The following is a 23307-nucleotide window of genomic DNA, read 5'->3' as shown; positions in this document are numbered from 1 at the left end:
AAAAAAGACCAACATTATATTCATATTTAGAAGTTAAATTGCAGCTATAGAAGAAAAAAAGTGAACACTTTGAGGTTTAAGTCGTTTTTTTTTTTTTTTTTTGTCTAAATCAATGATGTAACTTTAACAAAACTGTTCAGTTTATTTTGGGAATAAAATGATCATTTCAGTTTACTTTCAGTTCAAGCATGATAGACATGATAGGTGATTTAAACTTAATTCTGTTTCTATAATTTCTTTTTTTTACTTATATTTAAACATTATTTCATTTTTCAAAAAGTCTGAAATTGAATTTGTCAATTTCAAATAAATGGAAAAATAAAAGTGCTTGTGTCATTTCTGGATAGTTTTGGTCATTAGGTGAGTTACGGGGTTTGTATTTTAAATCTTGCACAGTTAAGTTGATATCTGGACAGTGTTTGATGGTATTTATTTTCAGGATAGCAAATAATAATCTTAGGGGAAAAAAAACACCAATAAGAAATGGCCAGTAGTTGGTATAGAATATTTTATGCTTAAAGTAATCAGCATCGAATTGAAAATAGCAATCAGCCAAAGTTGTGATAAAAACACGGCACAGTCATTATGATCAGTGTGTTGAATAAGATTTAAATAAATGCATATAAAAAAGTACTTCAGGGTATTTTATAATCCATCCAATCAGTGTGGAACTTGGACCTTTTTGGAGCTGATTTCTTGGCAATATCCTGCACAACTCAGGAACACACCCTACCCAGGGGACACTCTATTTGGACTGTTACCGGCTTCAGGACGGCAGTACACAGCAATCGGAACATGAACAAACAGACTAAAAAACGCTTTCTATCCCACAACCACCAACACACTCAACTAACATCCACACACTCACAAGATGTGCAATAAGTGGACTGGCATGAGGGTATGGCATTTTTTATCTTTCTGTGCTGCGTTTATACTTGCCTTAAACCAACTATGACATTGTGTTATGTTGTTTACTCTTGTCTGACTGAAATGACCCTTTCTGGCAGTTCTTTGTGCACGTACCATGTCACAATGACATTAAAGCTTATTCTTCTAAATGTCTTTAGGCCAATTAGGTGAAATGGAGTCACATCCCACGGCACATCTGACCATTTCTCTTGGGACACCCACCCGGCTTTGGCTGAACTCTGAGAATCAATTTAACGTTCGACAAAAGGACAACAACAGTCAAACGTAATGAATATGCACTCGTTTTATTTACAACAGACGGTATTTTCTTTCTCCATGGAGTCGGTGGATCAAAAACAAAAGTGTCCAAAGCAGAGTATACAGCCCGGCTTGTACATTATTTACACAAGTGAACCTCTTGTACATGGTGCCTCAGAGAATGTGTTTCACATGTCTGTAGAAGATCTAGAGTGCTCTTCATCTCCTCTTTCCTCCTTGTCTTTCGGTGTGATCTCTCTGTGTCTTTTGATAAGACTCCAATTTAGCCCTAATGCTTAGCAGCAAGTGTCAAGGCAGACAAAAAACACACACACACAAACAGAAGTCTGGAGACAAACGGGGTCCGTGTCATCGATGTGTTGAAAGCTTCCTGTGGTCCACAGATGTTTGTTTGAGACCATGGATGTCCGTCACCTTCAACGTCGGGTTTGCTTCTTCAGAAGATGGAAAAACACAAAACAAACTGCCTCTGTTCTAACAGGAGGGAGTGGTATTACTCTGTAGCAGTGAGACTTGAAGAAAATATTGCATTTTTAAACCCACTTTATTGACAGCTTGTTGTTTTCAGTACAATGCAATGAAATCTGAGCACACAGGGGTAACTACAGCAATAAATACATTATCCACTCGCCTATGGGGCCTTGTTCAGTTCTCCATCTCTGAGCTGTCACACCCTCACCACAAACACGCACACTGATACAACATCACGCACGACACCAAGCCGGAGGCGTCCGCCTCAGCCTTTAAATTACAGTGGTCACGGATCGACGTGGGCCGATGTGCACGGCGCGCCCGCAAATGAAAGTGGCTCCTGCTTCCACCGGTCTTAGAGTTTTGATATTGAAGACCGACACCACAAGGTCAGGCCAGATCTTGACTCTGTCGATGCTTGGATCGGGGCTCTACGAGGCTGATCAGGCATTTCACCGCAAAGATGACTGGAGCGAGAGCGATTTGTCGTCAACAAAAGGGATGGAATGGCGTCTTGATTTAACAGCGACCTTCCCACAAGCACCTCAGCCCAAGGAGTCGAACAATGCTTTCAGACAGAAACGTTTTAAATATCTGGTGTCTTAGAAAAATGGAAGATTGGATTACGGTTCCTGAACAGCGGACAGAAAAGCAATTAAAAAGCAATGTGGTGTTTACACTCACCAGCTAGTTTAGCAGGTACATGAGTGCTGTTTCATAGTTTTGTGGAGGTTTTTGAGTCAATGATGCTGCCAAACTTGCATAAACATTACTCTACATGTGCCAACATGTGTTCATTAAAAAGCCTTTTTCATCTGTAGTCAAAATAGTCTAAAAGTACATTCAAATGTATTTTATAACAGAAAATGAAAAAAGATGCATGAAATGTTCAAAAAGTAAAAACCAAACCATTAAAAGCAAAACATTTGTGCAGATATTCATGCTCTTTGCTGTTTCTGGTTTGATACTTTGGTGTTTGGCTGACGTAATTTTCCTTTACTTTTTATAGTCCTTTAAGTAAATTGTATGACTTAACATTAGGGCCACCGTAAAAAAGGAAATCGAGAAAAAAATCATAATTTAACAAGAACAAACAACACCATAAAATTATGAAAAGAAATTATAATTTTATGGGATCTAGGTAGAAAAATGTAAAATATTTTTTTTACATTTAAAAAAATGTAATCTTACAAAAACAAAGTCATAAATTTAATTTTTAGATTGCGTTTTTTCTTTTTTCTCATATCAACTCAATTATTGTAAAATTACGACTTTGTCTTTTATTCTTGTAAAAGTTTGACTTTTTCCTCATAATTTTACGACTATTTTCTTGTGAATTGGTGACTTTATGTTGATTGTTTGACTTAAAGTTCATAAATTGTTACATTTTTTCTCAAAATGTAAAAATCTATTCTTGTGAAATTATGACATTTTGATTATAAATCTGAGACTTTATTCCCATCGTTGTTTTGACTATGTATGTAATGACATTATTATCATAAATCATCTAATAATTTTACAAATATATTCCTATAAATTGTTATATGATTTATTTCTCATAAATTGCTGAAATTTTTTTGCCTAATTTTACAACTTTATTCTCATAAAATGTTAACATATTTCTCACATATTTATTTATCTTTTTGGTGTAAAACTACTCACACTGTGACATGGAAACAACCTCCATAGATGATCAAGTTGTTAAGGATGAGCTCCCGGTTCCTTTTAAAGAAGCTTGTGAGCGTAAACATCTTCATAAGTACAAACAGAGCTGTTAACAAGATCTGAGAAAGCCACACGACGCTTTTAAAGACGGCGTTTCATTAGTACCAAAGCTGCGTGATGCAACACAAAGTAAAACAGCAACTGAAAAATTAATAATGTCTGGCTTTGTTCGGCCTGATCTGACTCCCAAGTTCCCTAGTGCCGCCATCTTTTCCCCATAAAATGTGTCCAGGCATCTGCCACACGTCGTGGCTCAGAACACAAATGTCAGATTCTGGTCACTGTGCTGCTTTTCCTAAAACCCAGTGAATGAATCCACATGTCATTTGTTTAGCGTCCCATACTTTCAGCTCAGGATTGCGTTTGCATAAGGGTTAGTTGTAGTTACAGTGCATAAAGCAGCCTGGTTCTATTACTGAACCCACAGGCTCTACTGGTACAGCTCTGCTCCTCAAATTCCCAAATTCACTCAAAGAAAGTTTGGATATATCAGTGATAATTTCCTGCTTCTGTTTGGACATGCAGTCTTCTGTACAGAGATGCTATTGATCAAAAACTGCAGGGAAAGGATGGAATCACCTTTGTGAAGCGTGACATTCTTCCAGATCAGAAAGAGGCGTAGATGGCGTTCTTCTTCCTCTGGGTGGCGTTGTGCGTGAAAACAATGATCCAAAACACTTTTTTAAATAAAAAACACCAAAAAAATGTGAATTAAAAAGCTGTTAAAGCGAAGCCGCTCTCTGGAGAGTTTCTGAGTAAACTTATCAAGAAAAACAGAAGCCGTTTCAAACATGACACTACACACCCATTAAAGCGAGTATTCTGTCTTTTACATCCGCACAATACAAACGCACACACACACACACCCACACACAGACACACAACTAGCCACCCTTTTGTCTCTCTGGTGAGGCAGTTAATGAAAGCTGATATTTGGCAGCTGACATTTTCCAAGAGCGGCGCGCCTGTTGCGGATCAAACTGTGGGCAGTAATTACAGACTTCACACGGCGTTTTCTTTTCTGACTGTGTCACTGAGGATCCAACGTCAACACCAGCATAATCTGGGATTATTTAAGGCCGTCTCATCAATATTGCAGAGAGGGATTTTGGCCCTCTTGTCTTTAGAAAACAAACTGCCACAAGAGCCTCAGGTTCCTCGCTTTTGCTAAATGCTGCATCCTTCCCCCCAAAAAATGACAGAGCAAATGAAGAAAATCAGAGCGTGATCCGCTGAGGAAAAACATCCAAACCGAGCGGTAATCCTCTTTGGAAGAAAAGGTTATATTTGGTTCGTGTACAGCTCCTCCACATGAATGATTTTACAGGGGTCAAAACTTTAAAAAAAAAAAAGAAGAAGAAGAAAAAAAAAGAAAGAACAGCTATGGAGGATTTCATTAAGGAAAGTAAGGATCCTAATTTGTCCTCTGAAGTTAATGCTGAGAGCTTTTGAAGCGGCGTGCAGAGATGGGAATAGACAGAGGTCCCACTTACAGAAGCGTAATTCTGTCCAACTTAATTGAGTGGGTCAAAGTAGATACATACATATTGGTTGGACAAAGGAGGCGTGGCCCCGTCTTCATGTGAGTTCTGCTGACTCTGCTTGCTTCTCAACCTGCCAACATGGCAAACCTGTGCTGTATCCTCCTATAGTGTCTCCAGTTATAGGGCTTTAAGCAAAATCTAGACCTTAATCAGAGCTTCCTACTCTCTCCTTTAGGACCTTAGACCCACTCCTGCATAGAGCGCTTGCAGTACAGTATGTGGCGCTGTGTGCTCTTCCTCCTGAACTGGAAAATGGTGTAAAGGAGGACCATCATGCACAGCGCCAGAACGCAGGGGATGGCGATGGCCACCGCTTTCTCCGTACCGCCTGTGCTGTCCAGTTTGATGACCACGTCAACGTCACCGTTGTCGTAGTGCCGCTCCTCTGCCGCTGGGGGACTCCAGTCCCAGTTGGGGTCGGCAGGGTAACCGTCGCATCCCATGAAGTCCCTCAGAATGGACCTGGGGTAGCCGGGCTCAACACGAAGCAGATTGTTGTTGAACTTCCAGTACTCCTTCCCCTTGTAAAAGTAGGTAAACCCTGGATGCCAGTAAAAAACACAGTTAAATACAGTTTTGCACTTGACATTAGACAAAACTGACGTTTCAGTATTTTGTAATGACTTGTTTGAAGACAATAAATCCTGAATGTCTGGTTTGATTAGTTTAGTTTAATTAGTTTAGTTTAGAATTTTTCTATTGAACTGTTTGTACTCATGATCCTTTTTATTTTATGTTTTACCCTACATGTATCCGCACAAAGCCTATCGAGACGACTGTTGTTGTGATTTCGGGCTATACAAATAAAATTGAAAAAAAATTGAAAAAAAATCAGTATACCTCTTTTTTTATTTACTTTGTTTTTATATTTGACCATTTTGGGGCAAACCAGCAATTAAAAAACAATTATCAGAAGAAAAAAACAAACTATAAGCCTTTCAAAATAAAACAAGCCTCCTTCGGTTTAAAGGTTGGTTTGTTAGATAAATTTACTCAAACACGATGCTGAGTGTTTTCCCTTAACTAATAACAGAATATAAGTCATAAATGACTTATTATATTCTGCCATTAAATTCTGTCATTGACGGTCTCATTTCAAGCAACCACAAAGCTCTAAAGCATGTAATATACTGACCAAAGTATGCAGATGAAATGTCTTTATGACTGAAAAATAATGTAAATCCTCACCTAATAAACCTCTTTTAAGTGTCTCATTAACGTCATGGTCTTTGGATCATTTCTCCAACCAAACAAAAAACTGATTTCAAAGAAAATGATAACCATTTCTTAAACATTTTCATGATAAACATTGCTTGAAATGTCTACCTATACTGCAATAACACAAAAACTCCCCAAGTATTTTTTGGGTTTCTAGTTTAATTATTGTATTAGACCCTCAAAACTAGCTCACCAGTAACTGTTTAGAGAAACGTAACAATCTGTTTTCAGACAATAAATATTAAATATCTAGTATTTAATCTTGAAAACATTTAATTTATGCAATCTGTAATCTGTATTATCTGTAATAAAATAAGTTTTTACTACGTTGCATAATATTTACAAGCAGAAGCTCTATTGTTGAATGCTGAGTGTTTCAAGAAACACACTTGCTCGACTTAGGGAAACTGGGAAGTTTTTATTTAATTGAATTTTTCAAGATTAATCTTTAAATGCATTGTTCTAGTCTTATTTTGAGATGATTATAGTCTAGAAATGAAGATAGTTGGACTGTTGTTTAAAAAACTATTCATGTTTATCGCTAATTTAAGAGCAGGAGATCCCAACACTTTAAAAAAAAAATCAAATTCTACTAATTTCACTACTTCCATTTGTTCACTTAATATGATTTAACTTGTGTATCCTACTCTTTCTTTTTGTAAAGGGCATCTTTATCAGTGTAGGGTTAAAGGACAATACTCCATACCATTGGTCTTATCTACAAAAGCTCCCTGTGGCGAGTCGGGGAGGCCCTTCCAGATGGAGATTGATTTGGGGTAACCTGGGTCCATCATCCTTGTGTCCTCATTGTACCTCCAGTATCTGGAAAATTACAGAAAAAAACAACTTTATTGCTTTATTAACTTTATTATCATTTAAGGCTCACATATATCTCAGGCATGCAAAACTGAATTTTTTCACCTGTGAAATATAGCTAAGATCAGAGATATACTTTCTAAGAGTGATGCTGAAAAACTCATCCATCTAGACTGGATTACTGTAACTCTTTGTTAGCAGCGTGTCCTAAGAGTTCCTTAAGAAGTATCCAGCTTGTTCAGAGCGCAGCAGCTAGATTGTTAGCAGGAACTAGCAGAAGAGATCACATCACTCCTGTGTTAGTTTCGCTTCACTGGATCCCAGTTGATTCTAGAATCAAGTTCAAGATCCTCCTGTTAACCTATAAGGCCTTACATGGAATGGCCCCATCCTATTTTTAAGACCTCATAGTGCCTTACCACCCAAACAGAACACTTCACTCACTAAATGCAGGACTGCTTGTGGTTCCTAGAATTAGTAAAAGTACGATTGGAGGTAGAGCGTTTAGCCACCAAGCCCCTGTTTATGGAATAAACTCCCAGCTCATGGAAGAGAGGCTGACTCAGTTTCTACATTCAAAGTTAGACTGAAAACATTCCTCTTTGGACAGGCTTATTGTCAGACTACTTAGTACTCAGAGATTATTTAACTTAATGTTAATTTGTTTAAATTAAACTAAACAATAACAATAAAATTGTTAATAGGCTGCTAGAAGTTGAAGCTGGGGAAACTATGGTTTACTGGGGTTCTGTCCTCTTTTCTCATCTACTTCTACCTTCCTCTCTCCTCTATTCTTGATCATTATTCATCATTTACTTCTCCATGCCTCTGTTTGGTGCAGTGTGATTCATGTACTGTTAATTTTTCTCTATTCTTCTCTAAGAACTCTGGTCTGGTACATCGCCTGTCCGTCCTGGGGGGGGGGGGGGGGGGGGGGGGGGGAAATCCCTCCTTCATGTGGACACCCTTGAGGTTTCTTCATTTTTTGCGGAATCCGTTTTTTTTAGGAGTTTTTCCTTACCGCCAATGATGGTCTAAGGGCAGGGAAGTCCAGTTTAGTTTAGTCTGTTTAGTTAAAGTTTTAGTATTATCCTCTTCAATTCTATGCATTTATGATCCTTTTTGATTGTATGGTTACCTTACAAGACTTGCGAAGCCAATTGAGACGACTGTTGTTGTGAATTTGGGCTATTTAAATAAAATTGAATTGAATTGCACTTGAACCTTTTTGAGGAATCTTAAATTAAGTCAGATTTGCTTTTTTCCCCCCTTCTGGTTACCAATAAATAATTCTGATGATGTAAAGAACCAAAGTGCATGTTTTAAGAAAGAAAACCTCTCATAGCGAAGCAATAACTTTCTATCATGTTTCCTGATCCCGCTCAGGTGCAATACTCTTTTTTGTTGGTTCTGTTTATTACAGCGTTGAGTTTCCTCTGACAGAAGTGTTTTCCAAAAAGGTTTTGTTTTGCATGAACACGCTTTGCTTTTTTCTGTTAATTTCTTGTGAGGGGCTTGTGTGTTCCCAACTATTTTTTACATTATTCAGTGTTTTCATGCAGCTTTCTGAGCCTATGTTGGTTTTTTTCATTGATTTGTGTTCTGCTAGAAAATAATCACTGTGACTGTTTTTTTATTGAGTTGAGAAACATTTAAGTTGGGTTTTGCCTTAAATTGTCAATGTTGACGATGATGGTGATGTTTTATTTCAGACATATTCTTTGAAAGGAAAGATAGGATGCAAAAATATACTGAGAAACATATGAAAACATGCAACACACACTCTCATGTAGGAACACCCATTTGGTTCAAATATAATCTCAATTCCCTAAACAATTGCTCCCCACAATTCAAATTTAAAAATCACCAGTACCTTCTACAAATTTAAATTCCTCCAATGTGGGCGTGGTTAACTCCAATCTATTGCCTCTTAACTTCTCAAGCGTCATTGGGAAGTTGCTTGAGGGAATATGTTGGTTTTTAAAGTTTGCAGATTTTGAACAGCGTTAGCGCGGTGAGATAGCAAAAGTGGCGTTCCCATGTTGCTTGCACGTTTTTTTTCTTGGAATGTTACAAAAATTTAATACTCAAATCGTTGCATCAAACGAAACAAAGCAACATGACATACGATATGAACATATTAGGAATGTGGGCGTGGTTTACACAAAAACCTCTGTTGCTAAGGTAATCCAAATATGAACTTTTTTCCAATTCTTCAAAAAATTACATAAACCGGTTCGTCACCCAAGGGCAACCAAAAAAAACAAAAGGGTTGCTATGGCGATAAAACCAACATAAAAGTCGCAAAGTGTTTTTTCTCCTGAACTTGGTAGATTTTTGGGGCGGCTGTGAGGTGTAGCAGATGTTAGCCAATGAGAGTAGCTCACAGGGGCGGGGTTTAAATTCTTATTCTTTGTTCTTAAACTCCTTTATTTTTGGATGTTGTGTTGAGTGTAAACTGGTTCTGTTTCATGGCTTTTTTATAACTCAGGCAGTCCGAGTTGTAAAAGGAAGTCTTTTCACCCCTTGGACAACAAAAACAAAATAAAAGGCTTCTTATAATTTTTCTTATGTTGCCGCACTTAAAATATTCACTTATTTTAAAAATAAGGAGACAAAACTGATGTATAAAAGGCTGATTGAAGTGATAAAACATTTGGTTGTGCTTCAATCAATCAATCAATCAATCAATCAATCAATCAATCAATCAATCAATCAATCAATCAATCAATCAATCAATCAATCAATCAATCAATCAATCAATCAATCAATCAATCAATCAATCAATCAGTGATACTTTATTAATCCCACAAAGGGAAATTTAGTTTTCATAATATGAGCTTTGAGTAAACAACATCACTTTCTATTAGCAAACTTGTGGTTTTTCTTCTTTTAGCTCTCAAAACATTTGAAAGTGTTGTTGGTTGTCAAAACGTTTCATTTTAAAAGTAATTCAGACACCGTGCTCACTCCTTAGTTTTTCCAACGGTGAATATGACGTCATCGATTTCACAGAGTGAAAATCTAATTGATGTGAGCGTTTTGCAACGACTATTTATGAATTTACGGACTTCTGAAGATGGAAACGTTGATGGTTTATTAAAACAATTACATTACATTACATACAACTTTTTTGCAAAAAAATGGATTGCGGCCTATATTCGACGATCTAGTGAGCATCGATGCACACTGGTTTTTCACAGAGACTTCTGGGAAATTTCTAGGGCACTGGATTTGGGAAGTGTAGATTCGGACAGCACTACGAAATGGCGAAGGCACTAGATAGCGCACTTTATGGTGAGTGGTGAAGGAATTTGGACATACCGGCAGCCTAGATGTAAACTCGTGTTTTTTTCAACAGATTTTCCACAACGTTTCTGTTTTGTTAAAGATGTTAAATTTGAATGGTTTGAACATGCAGACAGCTTTTATTAAATCGATTTTATTGGCATTCCTCTCCAACACTGATGTCACAGTGATGGACTCACAGACCATCTGTCTCCAACACTGCTTGGGACAGATTGCTGTGTTCGTCAGAATGGGGCATCATGAGTTTCAGGATGACTAAAATTTTTGTCAGCTCCCACAACAGGGTCCACCGGCCTTTCAGGATATGATATATCGTGACAGATGAATTTGTGAGTCACATTGACATACTCTCATAGAGTATGATGCCTGTGACGAACATAAATGAACAACAGATTTCTGTCTGATGTCTGATTTATTTATGAAGAAAAATAAGACTTTACAAGAAAAGTCTAGTTTGAAAGCTTCAAAGGTACCTCAAACAAATACTTCATAGTATAATAGTTGACTAATTCCCGAATAAAAATGTACTTGATGGGATTTTAGAGGACAGAGATTGAAATGCATTTGATCCACTGTGTGGATCTTCCTATTTGTTTTTTTGCTTCTGCCTTTAGGGGACACCACAGGAAGGTGACATGTGCAAATATGTGCAACGCAAGAGGCCTTCAGCTCTCAGCTGGTGGACAAGACAAGTAATGAATAAACCAACAAATGAATAAAGACCTGTCTCCTTTGAAGAAGTAGGTTTTGGCAACGTCTTCCCACCAAACAGCCGTCTCGATGTCCTGTTTGGGCATGCCGATACCGAACAGAGAGATGTCTTGAGGGTAAGAGGGCTGGAGGATTGTGTCCTTGAACACCCAATAACGATTTCCTGAAAGACAAATCCCAATTAGAATCAGAACAGGCTCAAACATGAACACACTGCAGAAACAATCATGTCATCAAAAAACCCAACACTGATGCTCAGAACTCTGCTGACGCTTGAGTTGTTTAATTCCTTTTGGCGATTGTGCCATTTAATTCAGCCGAATCACAGGGGAAGGGAAGCACTGGGGGGGGTGCAGCAGCTGGGCGGACATTCTCACATCAATACTCAAATGGTAAAGTCCCTCTGAGTGAATAAATGAAGCACGAGTCTCGCTGATCCTGCTGCTTGACAGATGTCATGTTAATCTGCTCGATCGACGACTGGCTTTATGGGTTCTGCACCAGTTCTCCTCGGTACAGAAGAGCCGCTGTACTCTTCTGTACCATCAAACCATCAAAAAAAGAAAAAAAATGGGGCGAAAATCTTTTAAGGAGGTCAAAAGAAAAGTATAAAATCTACTTATGGAACATGTCAGGGACAATCAGAAGGAGTTTTTAAAATTATTATGGGATGGCCACTGGACCTGCGACTTAACACGTGTCGTGGCAAAGTGTGAAAGTTGGCAATATTCTTTGGTTAAAGAGATCTTCCCGAAATTTCACACACACACACGCCGCCAGTCTAAAGCTACAACCACTACTGAAACTTCGTTGAACTTTGACCTTGGGAAGAGTCTCCCATCTTAAATTCAAACAAAAATCTCCTTCAAAGGACGAATTGCCTCCTATCTCTATCACTTCCAGCATCATTGGGAAGCTAATTGGGAAAAATGTTGTAATTGTTGTAAATTTTAAACAACGTTAACATGGAAGCTGAACAAAACAATATCATATCAATCAATGTGGGCGTGGTAAACAAAAAAAAACCTCCGTTGCCAGGGAAACCTACACTTTTGTCCTGTTCGTTCGTCCTATGGTTGCTATGGAGATAAAACCAACAGAAAAGCTGCCATTTTGGAGGGGAGAGTGAGTGAGGGACGGGTTCTTCTCAGCTAAAGAGGGCGGGTCAAAAAAGGTTTTTCAGCTTTGATTTAGATTTTGCGGTGGTCCTGCACTCATGTTTTGGATGTATCCAAACAATTCAAACTTTAAGTAGATTTAAAATATCCATCACTGCCTCCCCTTTATGTCCCAAGAACCTCAAACTAAAAAAATGTCTCAAAGGTGCAGCAAAATGATGACCTAGTCTCTGGGACTGCTTTGGTACCTTTGAAAAAGACAAACTTCCCCTCGCTGTTTTCGTACACAGCATCGATCTTGGCAGGCAGGCCTTTCCAGAAGAGGTTGATCTGCATGGGGTAACCAGGGACGACGGAGTTATCCCGCACCCTCCAAAACCAATGGTCCTGTGAAAGTGACAGAGCCGCGCCATCATCCCTCTTATCAACATCCCCGAGCGGAATGAGGTCTTGCTGAGCTGAAGGAGCTGCGGTACCTTGAAAACGAAGAGCTCCTGTCGGAGGATGGCCAGAGTGTTGAAGCCTCCGTCGCAGATGTTAGGTTTTGCGTTGGGGTCGTAAGGTTTGGCTCCCTGTGGGGGGAGAGGGGGTCTGGTGTGGCGGTCGTGTTTCCGTGGATCTGAAGGCGGGTGGAAGCAAGGCGGCGGGGCCGTGGGAGGGGGCTTAGTGGGATGTGGAGCTCTGTCTGGTGGTCCTACAAACACAGAGACATGTCAGCAGCTTTTCTCTGAAGTCATCTTTGTCTGTTTTTTTCTGTTTTCTGTTTTGGTGACTGTTTTCATCTCTTTAGCAGATTGGAGGTGGAGTCATGTGTCTTTGGATAACACAGGCTGCCTCACTTCTCTACCGGCTGACAAATGCTTGTTACTGCTCATCATGACTGGCACAAGCGGCAACAGTGACTCATTTTCACAGCTTTGTTGTTCAGCGTTTCAAGATCAATAGAATTTTTCACTCTTTTCGGCATCAGTACCATAGATTTTCTGGATGCCCTGCAGGTCATCGTGAGGTAGTTTGAAGTTTTCTGTGTCCATGTACTGATAGAAGGGGGCCATGATGGCGGTGGGGTCGTTGGAGTGCTCCAGGCCGAGGGCGTGCCCCAGCTCATGAACCGCAACCAAAAACAGATCATTACCTGGAAGGCAGAAGAAAGATGCATCAAGAATGTATCTTTAATGGTAAATGTTGTATTAAAGTGGGACAAAAAGGACTGTGTGCAAGATCTAATAGGCCACAAGGAAAATGAATTGTAGCTTATAGAAAAAAGCCCTCGGTTTACGTCAGTGTACATCTACTTCATTATTTTCATCTCCCCAGAAACTTTGACAACTTTGATTGATTATAAAACTAATCTTTCATTCTTAATTCTGTCCTGCAGCTGTCCAGGACTGAAGTACCAGATTGTTTTTGCAAATTTTCTGTCTTAATGCTTCTTTAAACAAACATTTCACTCCACCACAACCTCAAAACCCCCCAAAAAGGTGCACACACCTAGTACCTGGTGAAAATGAATTTTGGGCATATGGAGCAACACCCCCCCCCCACACACACACACACTTCCAATAAATTATGACATTGTAGAAGGACAAACATCTTCTCACAATATGGGAAAAACAAAACTCTTTTTGGAGCAATCTTCATGAATCTTCATGAAACGGCACCAGGTTAAGTCCACAACCACGTCAGCTGGACAAGCTCGCAAAAGTGACGTTTTTGTGTTGGTGGCACAATTTCTTTTTACCGTAATAGTGGGGAAAATTTCAACACATAAATCCATTTGACAAATCTTCTTTCTCTTTCGGCTTTTCCCATCAGGGGTCGCCACAGCAAAACGACCTCTCAGTCGAGGATGAGTCGCATGGTTAACTTGGCAATGTTTTACGCCGGATGCCCTTCCTGACGCAACCCTCTCAATTTATCCGGGCTTGGGACCGGCACAGAAGCAGAGAAGGGAATAGGGAGCAGCCCGGATTCGAACCCTGGTTTCACGGACGGAAGGCGCCGCAGACCAGCATGAGCTAAACCGGCTCCATAAATCCATTTGACAAATGATATGAATATATTAGCAATGTGGGCGTGGTTAACAAAAATCCCTGTTGCCAAGGAAATCTAAAAAATGTACACTTGCAGATTTTAAAAAAATGTCTCAAAGGTGCAGCAAAATGATGACCTAGTCTCTGGGACTGCTTTGGTACCTTTGCCTTCCTTTTTTTTTTTTTCTTTTTCTGACAAATCCCTGCATGAATGATTGACGATAAATATATATTCCAAACAATTACTCCTCTCCAGTCCAGACGTAACCTCCTTCAAGGCAATGAGGTGCAAAAAGTTGTAATTAAGGTTTGCTGGAAGTCAACTGTGTAACAAGAGCACTTCATTATCTCTTCTCCATTAAGATAAGCACTGTGTGCCTGCTTCATTGCACATTCAACAATGCAACCCCCCCCCCCCCCCCCCAAACAAAACAAAATAAAATAAAAGGGCCACAGCTGGCATTTCTGGTTTTCAGCTCTGCTGTCAACTTGATTTACAACAAAATACCCCATCTGAGATCAGCCTGTGTCTGGAGCTGTCCTCGGGAGGATGCCGCCCTTTACGGTGCAACATCCAGTCTTTCCTCCAACCCCCCCATTTATCTGACCCTCCCAGCCTCTTCCACTGAACCAAAAGAAATTCCCCATGAGGACTCCCCAGAGACAGGCCGGAGCTACCATTAGTGCACATGTCAGCTTGCAACAGTTAACACTCGCTCTGCTGTGAGAACCCATTAAAGACGGCACAGCCTTCTTGAAGCACACGTGGAGACAGGAGCTCTCACAATCAGCCTCAGCACGCCAAATGGATAGCCATGGGATGTCACACGGGGGACTTGAACTTGCGTCTGACTCGGGAGTCTCAGACTATAATCATTAGAGAAAAGAAAAAAGTGAATGTATGAAAGGAGCTGAAGGGTGGCAGGTCGCTCTGACCCTCCTCACCTTCAGACGGAAGAATATTAGCGTGTTGATACCAATGAAGCAGCCTGATGGAGGTGTTGAGAGTGCGGTGCAGATGGAATAATTAAAGCGCGCTTCGTTGCATGGCTCAGCAAGGTGTTTTATTTCCATTTTTAAGGCTGCCCTACTTGAACCACTGAGCTAAATAAAATGTCAATATAACTGAACAACCATAATCATTTGCCAGCAACCAATGTCTGAAAATAGCAGGGCTTTCGATCCTGTCATCTAAAGAGCTTATCATAAAAAAATAAATAATGCTCTGACAGATGGGTGATACATCTTTACAGAGCATAAGTGCATCAAAGACGTCTCAACATTCTTTGTTTTTGCCTAAGCGTCCCTCTTTCTGCCCCGTGATACCATCTCTATGATAAGGCCCTCCTGCCAAGCCATCTGGATTCCAATGATCTGCTTTCAATCTTTCCTTATCTATTCCTCCAGATGACTGCTCTTTTCTTGGCGTTCCTCCATTTTTTTTTTAGCACTACATTTTTCTTCCCTCCATCCTTTCTATCCCCTTCTTAGTCCTCTGCAGAAAGTGATCTCCAACCTTTTTCAGGCCACAGACCGGTTTACTGTCAGACAACATTTTCAGAGACCGTCCGGTACGAAGCTGAAGTAGGCGTCAAAATATATACATTTTTTTGGCCTCCAGTTTCTGTTAACTTGTAAGGGTAAAGGTAATCTTCATCCTCTGTAAATTATCTGCACCTGCTTTAAACCTGATTTCTACACTAGATTTTTATACATATGATATAACTCATGAAGTTCTGTCAAAATCGAAGCTAGAAAACCGGACGCCAACTTCAGCCTCATCTGACTTTTAAGGAGCGACGTATAAAAATGATCCCTGAAGCTGTTTTTTTTAAATAATACAAAACGTCCATCCACCGTTAGTGCAACTTTATTAACAGCATCTTCAGAACATCAGACAGCCAGTTGCTGAATATTATTTACTATTATTATAATTGGTGGAGGAAAGACTTCTGTTTTTTTGTCTGTTAAATGCAGATTTCTTTTATTTTGAAGTCGAAGGCTCTTATTCTGTTCCTCATTTCTCCAAATGTGTTTGTTTTTTGTTTACTTTGCTAGCATGGCGGATTTACATTAGTGGTTGGCACGGCAGCTTTAAGAACATCGCAGGTGTATTTCAGCGTGACGCGCCGAGTCGTAACTCTTCAGCCGTTTATGCAATAAAATGTAATTCCATCCGATTCTGTCACAAGCACTGAAATGCAACTTTTTATGCCTAAATGAAGAGCTGCTTTTCTCTGTGTCACAATCAGCTGATTCTCGTCGTAAATGATCAAAGATTTACAGCGTGTCAAAGAGGATGTGTGATATGTAGGAGTCACCGGTGACATCTCCGGTGTTAAAGAGTTTTCTTGATGAAACGCGATGGCGGTTACGGCCACTCCACCGTGGAGCGGTGTCTAATCATTACACTCCTAACCTGACCAGTTAAAGACCCACTGTGATAAAAAAAAGTGTTTTAAACATGATTTTGTGGCATTTTTTTGATGATGACGGACATTTTCCAAAAAGAATTAAGCTCAAATTTGCGTTTCTTCTGAGCATTTCAAATTGTTAAGATTCAGGAGCAGATGACAAAAAATGGAAAAATACCACATGTTTGACATATGCTGGACGGCCACAGGCCCCCTGATCCGAGCTCTCAACAACGGGAATGGGGGGGGGGGCTTGCTTCTCGCCAACGGTCCCGCCTACAACTCAGAGGCAAATTTCTAAGGAACTACTGTCACTCTGCAGAAACTACGTCCTGGAAAAACTACACAGGTTTTTTTGTGGCTAAAAACGGCATAATCCTCATGAAAATTCACTGGGAGAGCTTTGAAGATAGATTGAAAGATGATCATAGTGGACGTTTAGGACCTCCACTGCTTTCTTACCATCATGGTGGGAGTTCCCGAGGGTCCAAGGCTCGTCTAAGTCAAAGTGTGTGTCCCCTCCTATGCCTGGGCCTGGGAAGTAGGCGTGAGCGAGGAATCCTCCCTCCCCATCGAACGGTGAGCTGTCACCGTGAAAACCTGAGGCGAAGATGATGGTGATGTCCACGTCCCGCCTCCCCGTCTCCAGGGCAATGTAGGGCACTGCCTCAAAACGTAGGGGGGTAACACCCTGCCACACATCGAAGGCCCGCCTGATGGCGTCATGAGTCTGCCGGGCACCGACCTTTGGTGTGACATTTTTTATGCTTGAGGGGGAAAAAAATTCCTGTCAATTTGTTGCTCAGAGATGGAAATGCTCTCCAACAGGAGCATGAAAAGACAATTACATCATTTAAAATGCGAACAAACTCCATCCAACAACTTGTTATCTGATTAATTTTGAATGAGCTTGTCTTTTTCAGAATGAGGCAACAGTGAAGAAAAATGTTGTACTTGACACAACTATTTAAAGCCCAGCAGCTTCGGCTGAACCTTTACCGCAACGCTCTTATCAGCGTCTGGCAGGCAGAGTGGAGAGGGACATCTTCTTCCTCTCCCTCCACTCATTTTCATGGATAAAGTGCAGCAGCAGCAGCAGCAGCAGCACTGATTGACATTCCATTAGGAAAGGTGACTCATCAATTCAAATTCAGGGAGGAAGGAAGGAAGGATTTGAATAAATTGGCAGCGTTGTCATCTATTACTGCTGTAACCTGTCAATTTGCAGCCGTGCTGCCGGCCCATTTATTGTTTCTCCTCAGAATCTATTGAAATTCTGGGCTTAATCGTGTCAGATAAGATACGGGTTTTAATAATTCTGCAGAGATTAAGGTAGAGGAGCCTTCAGCCCTAACTCCCAGGCTAAAGTACTGTTTTATGAAAGGGAAAGAATTAAAAGAAGTTATGGAAATGTACCCTATCCGAACTCTAGAATTGTTTACATGCGGCGCAAAGAAGATCCAGTACCCGAGTAATTGACCTGTTTATCTGTGAGAACATTCACTGGCACTATATTTTTATCTTCCACACCGCCGGTGACGTGTTAGATCAGTCCCTATGACAACAAACGAACACGCCATCCCACACGAGAGATGGGGCCACGCCTGAGAAATTAACACCGACTTATCAGAGACGGAGCCCTGGTTCAATAGTTTCCATGGCAACTGCCTCCTCTGCTCCTCACCTGTAGGTGATGTGCGTTCTCTGCCACTTCTGCCCGGTCAATGCGTATCTCCGCTTCCGTGACCTCGTGGCACTCTTGACTTTGTCCGGAACTCCGCAGCGTGGTTTTTGCATCCATCTGAGAAGAGACGAGAGGGAGGAGAGGCTTGAACCGCCTGGACCGACCGACGGTCTGAATCAGGAGTTTCTAACACGAGACAACACAAAGCAGTGAAGTGAACTCAGCAGTTCTCTTCCTGACGAGTCAGAGCGGCAGAGTAGAGGATGCAAAGTAGTGCTAAACTACTGCAAACTGCTTGTGTTTCGAACCACATCAGGTAGCACAACTACAGAACAGACACCATACAAAGGCAAAGCATTAATTCTCACCTTAATGTGATATCACTGCATCACCATGCAAAAATGAGAAGAGGGAAAAGTGTTAAACCCTTCACCTGGGACTGCTTTAGGTGAGGTCGTGGTGGGGAAGGTTAAATAAACATTTTTATCTTCACTAACATGAAGCAGCATTTCTCATCAGTAGGTGGTGAAAATATACGAGCAGACACTGGGGAGCTAACAGCCTGATTACATGTGCAGTTACTCACTCCATGGTTTTCTCATCCAGCGTCCCTGTGACATTGAGACCGTAGACGCGCTGCATGGCAGCGATGGCTGAGTGCATGGTTTGGGCCGAGCGCTGGACAGACATTCCCGGTTCTGTGCGGGAAAGGTAGCCATACCTCTGTAGCCATCCCTGCAAAACAAAGAGGATGGTCGTCCGACAAAAATCAAACTCAAAAGAGAAAAGATTCTACATTTAGAAATGTTCCAGTTAGAAAACCCGTTGATATATGAATTTGTGCCAAACATTTTCCTCCGACTGCAAACGGAGAATCTGCTGTGCGATAACAGAAAGGAAGCATTGAAAAGCTGCATCTCCTAGAGAACCTTCAGTGCAAAGAACATTCCTTTGTCACAGAGTGTACTTTATTCACAGACAGGGGTGAATCTACGGGGGGAATTTAGGGAGGAACTGCCCCTCTACTTCAGCGTCGTGCACCAAATGCACCCAGTTGTGCATGTGCCAAAGCTTTTACATGGGCTTATTAAAGCACTACTCTCTATTTTTTTCCAGCTAAAACTGTTTTAATTTTGATTGAGATGACATTTACTGAAAGTTAGACACAATTACAAAGATCCCAGTTCCCACAAATACATTGCGTGTAATGAGGATTTGCAGATTAATGCCCTGATGGCTATTAAACACATTAGATGCCCGCTTTGTTTTGTTTGTTTTTCTCTGTTCTTGGCACGGCCATTAACGCCCACAGGCGAAGGTCAGTCGTCCCCGTCAGTTGTTTAACAGAAAAAATCTGTAGAAAATGTTACGTTTTTTTGGAGTTTGCACCAGACGGTTTTGTTCAAACCTCCATATTTGGGTCACAGTTTTGTTTTGGTTTGATAGAAACAACAACAAAAAACAAAAAAAATCGTAAAAAGGTTTTTTTTTCTTTTTTTTTTTTTTCTTTTTAATAAGCAAGTAAGATTGGTGGAAACCCTTTCACTGAGCCTATACCTCTGGTATAAGCTAAATGAAACTTTTGGATCCTCTGTAGCCCTTTTAACCACCCATTCGGGCTCTTTGGCTTTGAAGAATAATAATCTAAATAAATAATTGACATGCATTTTAGATTAATTTTTTGTTGGTATGGTTTTTTATTGATATTTATATTTTTAAACTGAGACGATTTATTACTAGCAAAATAAACTATGTGGGTTTTTTCTCTCCTTTTTTTTTACCACTGCTGACATTACACTAAATCCAGAAACAGGATGTGTTTTATCAACTCCTCCAAAATGCACATATCAAATAACAGCAAAATGATGCTAAACCGTTTAAAGCACATATTCTTATCTTCTGCTGCACAGCAGTGTCTTGGTTCAGTTCTTTACACTTCTAGTTCAGAGGTTAAAGTCCTCCATGTTTACATTAACATACATAAAAAAATACATTTTTAATAAATTCATATACAGTATATGTCCTAAACCAAAGTTGTCCCGTTTATTTTTGATACCAAGAAAACAATGTGAGTGCAACAGAGTAGACTCAATGACTCTTTTTTGTCTTATCATTTTCACATCTTTGACATAATCACTAGAATGCTTGTGTTTTTTTAATTAACTTTATAAGCTGTTTTCAAAGCAAATTACAATTGTTACATATAGTAATTTCATATGCTATTCGTAAGGTAATTTTGTAGATATTCAAAGTTAGAGTTGTGAACAAATGGCTTCATGGTCACAGAAACATAAATACTGTGAGGTGTGGTTTTGCCGCTTTTGCTGTGCTTTGTCTGTAAGGAACTGAACCAAATGGCTCTTTCAGTGTTAAAGGTTGCAGACTCCTGGCTTAAACTAAGCCTGGAGCAATGTCATTAAGCAATAAATAATACATTCTGAATGCAGAAATGAAGCTAGATTTATTTATTTACAGCGTTTATTTACTTACAGTGTTGAGACAATTTATGCATTTGTTTAAAGTGACTAAAAAACACACAGTTCTAAATTTAAATTAAAATGTGTTCTGTGCTGTGTCTCTGCAGAGCTGCAGTTTGTGTGGCTCTTTCAAAAGAAAATGCTCGCTTTTCACTTCTTGGCACAACTCTCAAAACAGAGAGGAGAAGTTGTCCCTATAGAGTTTGATTTTTACAAATATATAATAAATAACCAAATGTACCATTTACTCAATTCAGGACACTCGCAAGTCATTTGAACTGAGAGTCAAACCTCTAGTCGCTGCTTAAAAGGATGCTTTTATTTTGAAAACATTAATCCTGATAAATCAACCTCCAGGGAGATATAAACAGGCTTTTCCTGTTTTGACGCTTCATCAACGGAAACAGCATTAAGAAAACTGAAAACAAAATGTCAATTTTGACATCCAAATAGAAAAAGATTTAAAAAAAATTATGATTATAAATTCAAGCCCTGCATTGCAGTCTCTCCCTATGATTCATATAAGTTTCTATCCATGTAAAACATCAGTTGTGCATTCTAAAACAAACCTGCATTTCTCTCTTTATTTCTTTTTTGTTTCCAGAAATGCCGCACAGAGGCACAATTTTTCTGAATCAAGTATCTACAAATGTATTCCAACTGCCCTCAAACTATTTAACACAATCAGTTTGCCTGTGATTTTGTCACAGCGGCTGTTATCAGTTCCGTTACTTTCACTACAGAAAACAAAATAAAACCTTTGACGTAGTGGTGTTTCATTCAGCTTTTCTCTTTGACGGTAAAACAAACAACAACATTAAAATCCTCCCATCTCAGCTTTTAACTTATGACTGAAAAGTAAATCAATTAATTAAATCATGCAGGACTGCACCTTGCAGTTTTCAGTTTTGCAGAAATTGCACAGATTTTGAATCATGATCTTTTGGATTTTACTTTGCAGAACAAAGTTTAAAAGTTTCTTGAAATGATTGGATTAACTAGCATTTCCAGCTGTTAACGTCGCTCCTGCAGCTCAGACAGGGCTCACGTGTGGAGGATTTACAGCCCTGAACCACAAAGGCACGCTGCGGTCGGATGCAAATCTTCAGGTGAAGTCACCTTAAGTCAGAGAAATCAGACACTGGAGGCCCAGAGGGTATTTCCAATCTGCACAGCTGTCTGCGTCCCATCCAGCTGACCTCCCTATCATATGCAGTCTCTGCTCCAGCCAACCAATCTGATGAGCCGTCCTCCCTGCCCCCCCCCCCCCCCCCCCCCCCCCCCGGCTCAGCCTAACGCCTTGTTTATCCCCTTCTCCCTGGTCCTGAGGGCGTGCTGCATCTGTGAATCTGCAAGGCGAGTTGGTTCAAAGACACAGATCCCAGACAGATACTGGGCAGATTTCACTGAGCCATTAAATTGTATAATGATGCGTGTGTGTGTGTAACATCTCTCTGAAGCTATTTCTTTATGGTGGTCAGGGGGGGCATTTTGTGCTGAGGATGGAGGAGACAGCAGCAATTAATGAGATTCAAATTAAGGAATCCTATTATGCAATGCGTACACGTTTAATCTTCATCAAATGATGTTGCGTAAGACATATGACAAGCTGTCAAAAATAATGCTACTAAAACCTTCTTCTGCTGGCCAATTTATGAGGACAAAAGCCGCTCAGGGTGCATCCTATCTGGGTTGAGGTACAGAAGCAGCAAAACAAAACCCCAGAAATGAGAATTTCTGCGCCTCTGTGATGACAGATTTCTGCTGACAAACAGCAGGATGCGCGCGGAGCCAGCAGAGGATTTGGGTGCTGAGGCTGAGGATGCGGAGGATGCGAGCTCGGTCAATGATGCTCGCGGGGAGGGAAGGCCATCATCTTACCTCGACGCTGAACTGCCGATGCGCCTCTCCGGACACGGAACGCGAAATCCAAAGCAGAATGTGCAACCAGAGAGCTGCCGCGTAAACACAATCCGATGGCTTTCTTTTACTGGCGGATACTAAGGTCATAATGACCCACTTGCTTGAGTCGAGTGTTTATCAGGAAGCCGCCCGTCAGCTCTGTGTGTCAAATGAAAACCATCGGGCCAGCTGTCACAGCAGATTCGGGCCAAATTCAAGAAAATGTCAGAAAACGCCAAAAAAAGGATGTTTCGGTATCACGCAGAAAAACAGCGACATGTTAGATCCACCGCTGTCGCCATTCCTGTTGACACCAGGGGCTTCATGTATCCAGCAGCATCAATGGCCATGTACAGTAAAGATACCTAGTCTGCGCAGGATGGGCTCCCTCCCGACTCGACGCCTGCGCTTTGATTTCTCACACAGCGCAGCGCTGCTTGGCAGCATCATGAGAGCAGCCCTGCAGAGCGCACGACACAATCAATGCAGTCCGCGTGCGTTTACCTTCACGCTGCAAAATCATGGCACTTTGCAGCCAATATTTGTCATTTCACCCTAAAATCGCGTGCCTGGAGCCCAGAGCCAGATTATAGTCAGATGAAGCTCGTTCCCTTTGTTGGTGCTTTGATCAACTTCGTCAGTTACATTTCTCGGTCAAATACATGGAAATACATACAACCATGTTATGTAACATGTT

General features: G+C 40.5%; 1 protein-coding gene across 2 annotated transcripts; it reads right to left on the bottom strand.

Moving 5' to 3' along the window:
• Positions 1 to 1195: 1195 nt before the first annotated feature.
• On the bottom strand, positions 1196 to 23095 carry mmp16b (matrix metallopeptidase 16b (membrane-inserted)). 2 transcript variants are annotated; one of them, XM_011487032.4, is made up of 11 exons: positions 22590 to 23095; positions 18818 to 18966; positions 18600 to 18614; positions 18232 to 18348; positions 17010 to 17314; positions 13074 to 13235; positions 12577 to 12794; positions 12349 to 12487; positions 10995 to 11145; positions 6853 to 6968; positions 1196 to 5469 (listed from the first exon to the last, which is right to left on the bottom strand). In XM_011487032.4, the coding sequence occupies exons 1-11, from the start codon at positions 22716 to 22718 to the stop codon at positions 5108 to 5110; spliced, it is 1863 nt and encodes a 620-aa protein (XP_011485334.1). In that variant the 5' UTR covers positions 22719 to 23095; the 3' UTR covers positions 1196 to 5107. The 2 variants fall into 2 exon arrangements, with proteins under 2 accessions (XP_011485334.1, XP_004079542.1); XM_004079494.5 differs by lacking the exon at positions 18600 to 18614.
• Between the last annotated feature and the right edge of the window lie 212 nt (positions 23096 to 23307).

Source organism: Oryzias latipes, chromosome 17, assembly GCF_053564925.1.
Source record: "Oryzias latipes strain Hd-rR chromosome 17, Olatipes_Hd-rR_3.1".
In the NCBI taxonomy this organism is placed as follows: domain Eukaryota; kingdom Metazoa; phylum Chordata; class Actinopteri; order Beloniformes; family Adrianichthyidae; genus Oryzias; species Oryzias latipes.
The sequence above is the reverse complement of the archived record's forward strand: the minus strand, read 5'-3'. Positions and strand labels throughout refer to the sequence as shown.

What these genes read in the sequence shown, in the direction of transcription:
- mmp16b (XM_011487032.4), bottom strand. Translation starts at nt 22,718, where the DNA reads ATGACCTTAGTATCCGCCAGTAAAAGAAAGCCATCGGATTGTGTTTAC. An exon ending in CGGGAACTCCCACCATGATG is followed by an intron (nt 13,236 to 17,009) that starts GTAAGAAAGCAG and finishes TCTGCCTTCCAG; the next exon opens with GTAATGATCTGTTTTTGGTT. An exon ending in GGGCATCCAGAAAATCTATG is followed by an intron (nt 12,795 to 13,073) that starts GTACTGATGCCG and finishes CTGTGTTTGTAG; the next exon opens with GACCACCAGACAGAGCTCCA.